The sequence below is a fragment of the Orycteropus afer genome, unplaced genomic scaffold (assembly GCF_000298275.1).
Source record: "Orycteropus afer afer isolate SDZICR_OR568_19922 unplaced genomic scaffold, OryAfe1.0 scaffold00026, whole genome shotgun sequence".
NCBI classification, from domain to species: domain Eukaryota; kingdom Metazoa; phylum Chordata; class Mammalia; order Tubulidentata; family Orycteropodidae; genus Orycteropus; species Orycteropus afer.
In genome coordinates, this window is record NW_006921613.1 from 8,529,991 (window position 1) to 8,537,050 (window position 7,060).

Here is a 7,060-nt window from a genome sequence, read left to right on the forward strand (position 1 = left end):
TGTAGTCAATCTGATTCCTGTGTATTCCATCTGGCAAAGTCCACATGTATGGCTGCCATTTGTGTTATTGAAAAAAGGTATTTGCAATGAATAAGTCATTGGACTTGCAAAATTCTATCATGCGATTTCCAGCATTATTTCTGTCACCAAGGCCAAAGTTTCCAACTACCAGTGATTCTTCATTGTTTCCAACTTTTGCATTCCAGTCACCAGTGATAATTAACACATCCTGATTGCATGATCTGTCAATTTCAGACTGCAGAAGCTGATAAAAATCCCCAACTTCTTCATCTTTGGCTTTGGTGGTTGGTGCATAAATTTGAATAATAGTTGTATTAACTGGTCTTCCTTGTAGGGATATGGATATTATCCTATCACCAGCAGCATTGTATTTCAGGACAGATCTGCAAAGATTACAGCCTTGGATACCCTACGAGGGCAGTTTAAGTCTGCAATGTAGAGTCACTGTGAGTCAGAATCTATTCAAAGGCTATGGGTTCCGTTTGCCTTGGGTCAGACCTATAGAAACTACCATTATTTAAGTCCACCCTGCTGTGCTCTTACATAGCAAAACGTTTTATGAAGCTTCTCACTGTGTTATGGAATTGATAAAAAAAAAATTCTTCTTCATCCTTTTTGAGGAGTCTTGGTGTTGCAGTGTTTAAGTGCTCAGCTACTTACTGAAAGGTTGGTAGTTCCAACCCATCAGCCACTTCATAGGACAAAAATTAGGCAGTCTTTTGTAAAGATTTACTGCCTTGTGAAACCCTATGGGGCAGTTCTACTTTGTCCTAAAGGGTCAATATGACACACTGACAACTGGTTTGGTTTTAGTTTGGTTCTCCTTTTGCCCCTCTCCAACTGTAGTTGCCCAACTCAATTATCAATGCTCGCAAGAAGACTTCCTTCATCTTCTTTCTTGTCTCATGACACTTTGAAGTTCTTTGAGTACACCTATCACGTTCCTCTGGGTGTCATAGTAATTTGTGTATGCAGCTTAGTTCTTTTACTGGACTATAAGGTCCTTTAACTAATTCATCTTATATCCCCATCCTACCATGGCAACTAGCTTGTACTTTGTGAGGACTCATGAAATGCTTCTTAATTTGGAAATTAAATCGTTGTACAATCTGCTTTTCTTAATTTAACCTCAACAGTTGATATGAAGAAAGTTATCCTTGGTCCCAATACTAGTTTATACATAATGAAGTTCTCCTACTCCAGAATTTTCAATGATGCAATATTTTTTGAAAGCCACTGGAAGCAATTTATTTATCACATTGTTAAAAGGAGGTCCAATTTAATTTTTTGTAACCTTACAAAACCAGGTCAAAAGTAAACTGGAATTTCTTATAACTGCTCTACATACTCTCTTGCAATCGAGAGTATCTTTAGCTGTCCAGCCTTGGGCAAGAGTAGTACCTACGCTGTGGGAGTCTTATGTGGATATTTTAGGCAGTATAGACCTGGCTCACTCACTGCCATTGAGTTGCATTCGACTCATAGCGACCTCTCCTTGGGTTTCCGAGGTGATATCACTACGGAAGTAGATTGCCCAACTTTCCTTCCAAGGAGTGGCTGGTGGGTTTGAACAGCCAGCCTTCTGGTTAGGAGTCACATGCCTTAGGCACTATACCACCAGAGCTCCCATGTATAAGGTATGGCATAGTGCCTAAGGCACTTGACTGCTAACCAGAAGGCTGGAGGTTCAAACTCACCAGCTACTCCTTGGAAGGAAGGTTGGGCAATCTACTTCTGTAGTGATATCACCCTGGAAACCCAAGGAGGGGTCACTATGAGTAGGGTCTGACTCGATAGCACAAAACAACAGCAACAACAAAATACATGTATCAGTTCAAATAGTAGAGAACAATTTTGCTGAATGATTACTTGGATCATATCTTGCCATGGAGAAGCGTCCTGAAATGTACTGCAGAGAGAAAATCATGTTCTTTGGAAGACAAGTATTCTTGTTTGATTCAGGAAAGTGTTTATGAGGCTAGAGTTTTTGTAAGTATAGTAAATTTTGAAGGAATAAATTTGACATAGAAATTCCTGATAGGGTTGAACCCTGTTAAGCTTTATGAAAAACTAGCTGCTGTCAAATTGACAATGGCAACCCCATGTGTGTCAGAGTAGAACTGTGCTTCATCAGGTTTTCAGTTTTTTGGAAGGGGATCACCAGGCTTTTCTTCTGAGGTGCCTCTGGGTACACCTGAAATTCTAACACTCAGTTAGCAGCTGAGTGCATTAATCATTTGCACAATCCAGGGACTCCTTAAACTTTATGAAGAGCCCCCACAATTCATGACAACTGGATGAATCAATCCTCATGATAAAAACCACTATACTTGTCCTTTATGAATTTAACAAGGAGTTGGAACTCAAGAGCTCTTACTAGCCCACAAGCCTTAAGACTGTAATCAAAGTACAGAGAATCAATCTCTGTTGAATTGTCACTGTCCCAAGGTTTCTAAAGCTTCTCACCTTTATGTCCAATGTTCAGATATTGTGATATAATAAAAAGTACCCTTAATGGTGAGAAAATCATTTGGGTCCTGTCCCCAGATCTCCATTGCTAATTAACCACATAACCCTGGGCAACTGCTATCATCCCTCTGGACCTTTGTTTGTTCATCTATAAAATGACTCGATGAAATGAGATTGGTTGTTCCTCAAAGCCTAGCCCTCAGGCCATCTGCTTCAAAATAATCTGGAGGTAGGGTGGGGCTTGTTACCAAATACACATTCTGGGGCCCCACCACGTCTATTGAACCAATGTTTTTGGGGATTGGATTTAGGAATCTGGCTTTTAAAATAAACTTCCCAGATGATCCTTGGGCTTATTATAGTTTCTTTTCTAAACTTTAATTCAAGTATAACAACACACTCATTAAAGTTGGAGAATTATAGAATTAGAATCTCTAAAATCCCTTCCAATCCTAATTTCAAAGAATTCTAAGAATCTGCCCATCCAACAAAATACACGTGGGGCACATTTCCTAAACAACAGCTTCGTTTGCATTACCCCCTTTACAGTAACTGTTTCCAGGTCACTGTGTAATTCTGCACTGTTTACAATGCTATCTCAGTGATTTCAAAGAACTGAATATTTCCAAAGGTCTGACCTCTGTCAGAGACCACTTTACTGCCAGAGAGTGCATTAGGTCCACTGGACAATCTGGTTCAAGCTTGATTTGAAAATACTCTCCATGATGCTCTATGGCAAAGGGCCACTGCCTAGATGAAGAGCAAGGTATATAGTTATATAGCTGATTATATTATAGAACTCTGTTACAGACGCTATTACAACTCTATGAAAGACTGAAAGTTTATTCAAACCCCCCGAGAAAATAACCAGTTGCCCTGGAGTTGATTCTGACTCATGGCAACCCCATGTGCACAGAGTAGAACTGTGCTCCATAGACTTTTCAGTGGCTGATGTTTTGGGAGTAGATCACCAGGTCTTTCTTCTGAGGTGCTTCTGAGGAGCCGTGAACCTCCAATTCTTCAGTTAGCAGCCAAGTGTTAATTGTTTGTGCTACCCAGGGACTCCAGAAACTCTATTACAGTCTCTTAAACCTGAGATTCCTTTTCAATAAAACTCCAAGTCCTTTGAGCTGCCTCACCAGCATCTGGGACTCTAAACAAGTAGGTAAGTGGTATTTAAATGTCTCCTGAAATGGTACAAAGATCACTGTGCTAATACTTCTCTCAAGTCAGATGATTAAATAATAGGCTTAACAGAGTCTTCTAGTTACTAAGTTGGGAGATTTTATTTTTTTTCCATGCAACTAAGGATTGTGCAGATGAAAACACATTGATTGAAGGACCTCCCCTTCAAATAATTTGGCTGCCTTTAACATGGTCTACCACCCTCCACCTTTTATACAAAACCCTCATTTTAAAAGATTATTTATTTTATGTCCCATAAAACAGATGTGTAAGTTTCCTGTTTCCCAGAAGATAATTGACATCTTATCTTTTTGGACTCTAGGCAAACAGCTGAGCTTGCCTTAGTTTCCCCAGGTATTAAATAAAGGGGTAGACCAGATGGTTACTTGAATCCTTCCAGCTCTAAAACTACATCCATATAGAGGAAAGTAGCATGACGTAGGGAAAAAGTGTGGGCTTTCGAATTGGACAGACAACAGGTTGGAATTCTAAGCCTAAATTTCCTCAACTGTATAATTGAGGGTAATGATACATTATCTCCCAAAAGCACCCAGCATAGGGCTTGGTATAGAAAGGCATTCCAGAAAGGTAAGCTTTCTTGGCTCCCTATGCCCCCACTTCAGTAATTATGTCTTTCAACCCACACCTAGTTAGGCCTCTTCTTACTAACAGTGGAAGAGATAACCTCTCCTGTCCTTATTCAAGTGCAAAGATTAGGCCTTTGCGAAGGGAAAACTACCTGCCTGTGGGTAACAGGTTCTGTTTCTTTCTCATCTGGATCACCACTGTAGCAGGAAGTTATCATTTCAAGTCTGGTAGAAATGTGGCAGGAGGCAACTGTGGAACTGAAGGGGATCACTATCACTAGAAATGCATTGGGGGCTCACAAGTGCCCTGCAGCAGATCCCCCGAAGCCTTCTTTTTTGGGGCAGGAGGGGTCACCTCCTCTGCAACGACAAGCCAGGGATGCTAACACTTAAGAGCTGGTAGGAGCTGTGAAGACTGTCTTCCAAGGAAACCAAGGAACAGAGATATAAAGTGGTTTTCCCAAGGTCACAAAGACAATCAAGCAGCAGAGGTGAGAATAATCTCTCAGGATCCACTAGCTTTCAAATTTAAGACTTTGCATTTAAATGCAGATGTTGTAAGTATAGGTGAAGAGCCTGGACTTTGGAAGTAGGTAGTCCTGTCTCTCCTTCCTCTACCCTCTGCCCTCCAGCTCTGTGACCTGTGACAAGAAGTTTCCTCTCTCTTGAGCCTCAGTGGGCTCATCTATAAAACTCGGATATTATAAACCCTACCTATTGTGAGGATTAGGAGCTTTGGTGGCCTAGTGCCTAAGGCATTTGACTGCTAACCAGAAAGCTGGTGGTTCAAGCCTACCAGCCACTTCTAGGAAGTAAGGTTGGGCAATCTACATCCGTAGAGATACCACCTCAGATACCCAAGGAGGGGTCGCTATGAGTCAGATTCAACTAGACAGCAGTGAGTTTGGTTTTTTCGTTTGGTTGTGAGGACTAAAAGCAATACTTAACAGCGCCTGACACAGAATAGGCTCCAACAGTTGGTAGTTCTACTTAGAGTTTCAAGAAAACTTTTCTATTCCCTCCATCTATACCCTAGTTCCGATCAGTGCCTTCCTCATCCACCTCCCTACATCACGCTGCGGTCGGCAAGGCGCTGACATGCCCCAGTGCCAGGGCGGGACGCGTACCCGGGGCTCACCTGGCGAGACCAGCAGCACCTTCGCGCCGCAGCACTGGAAGCAGTGCAACAGGGACTTCGCGCGGATGTTGTAGTTAAGGCACGCCATGGCACAGCCCAACTTAACCAACCCCAGCCACAGCCACACGTAGGCCGGCTGGTTGCCCATAAAGAGTGCCACGGAGTCTCCCTGGCGCAGGCCGAGGTGGTCGCGTAGTGCTCGGGCCACCTGGTTGCTGCGCCGGTCCACCTGCGCGTAAGTGAGCGTCTCATCGCCGAAGAGTAGAAAAGGCTTGTGTGGGGACTGCTGCGCTTTCTCCAGGAATATCCGCAGGATGGTGCGGACCGGCCGCCGTTGCCCGTAGCTGCGCACCCGCCGGGCCACGCCGGCCACCCGCAGGAAGTATCCCATGTCCTGGAAGAAGTAGGGACAGCAGAGGTTTAGCAGCAGCGGCAGGAGTAGCAGTCCCGCCAAAGCAGTATAGATGACCGGCAGCATAACGGCGGCGGGACCCCCTGTCCCGGTGAGGGCAGAGGGCGCACTACGGTCGTGCAGCGCGGCGGTGGGGCGGGCTCCGGGAGGACGAAGGGCGGACTGCGCGGAGGCGCACGGCGGCAGGACGCCGGGATCGCAGCGAGGCGAGGGCGACGGCACAGCAGCAAGGTGCTTGGGCAGGCCAGGTGGAGTCTTGTGGGCGGTCGGGGGTTCCGGGCGGGACCGGCTGGCTGAGCCCGCCCCCTCGCGGGGCGCTGCTACCTGTATTCCCCGCGCGTCCCTGCGGCCCTCCCCAAGCAAGGAGGCTGCTCCGCGGCTCTCTGAGGTTCGCGGCCACCGTTCCGCCAGAATTTGGAGGTCTAGGATCAAGCCTGGACCCCCTACGTGATGCTCGAAGTACGCTACCTCTCTGAGTCAGACTCCTTATTACAATGGTAATACTAAAACACATTTAGCGGATGGTGAGATTAAAGGCGGGAATGCACTTGTAGGGCTATTGTTATCACGAATAGAATGCGTTATGGACAGGATTCATTGTTATTAAAGATAAAGGTCTTATGCATATGAGACAGTTCTATTATTTATTAATAGTCAGTAACAGCTGCTACCGCCAAACCAGAATCCCATCTCTCTCTCTCTCTCTCCCCCTCCCTCCCCTTCCTGGTCCCAAGGGCTTTCCACCTGGTCTCTCTTTGTTTCAGATTTCCTCCTCCGCCCCTCCCCGCCCAATTGCCTGGCGATCGCCTTTAGGGAAGGCTTCAAGGTTGAACAAAAGCGCCAACGATGGCCGCGTCCAGCTCACCCAGTCCCCGGGGCGGGTGGTTGAGGACAGGACGCTCTGGTCCTAGTCGGCCTGCGCGGCCCAGGGAGATTTGATTTGGCAAGAAGTACTGTTACACATGGCCACATAAAATCGGTCTCTAGGGTTATTTTGATTTGCTGTAATATTTTATTCTGTTAAGTGATTTTCCTTCTTGTATGTTGAGAATTCTCGACTATTGTGAATCCAGTTCAAAAATGCCTCTGTCAGAGAATAGTAGTCCAACACAGAGAAAATTAAGTAAATGTAACTGGCTATCATTTCTCAAAAGCTTTTTCTTTTAGAAATGTGATCCTTTTAACTTCCCTTCCTCTATGTGTAGTATTACTTCTATAATGAGGATACTCACTACGTGCTTGCTACTG

The 7,060-nt window shown here is 45.0% G+C and overlaps 1 protein-coding gene across 1 annotated transcript in view; it reads right to left on the bottom strand.

The window, feature by feature from the left end:
* SLC27A2 (solute carrier family 27 member 2) overlaps positions 1–5,878 on the bottom strand; it is a 68,954-nt gene extending 63,076 nt beyond the window's left edge. The window contains exon 1 of the mRNA XM_007935191.2: positions 5,401–5,878. Within this exon, the coding sequence (XP_007933382.1) occupies positions 5,401–5,878 (478 nt within the window). The remainder of the gene's footprint in view (positions 1–5,400) is intronic.
* Positions 5,879–7,060: the final 1,182 nt, after the last annotated feature.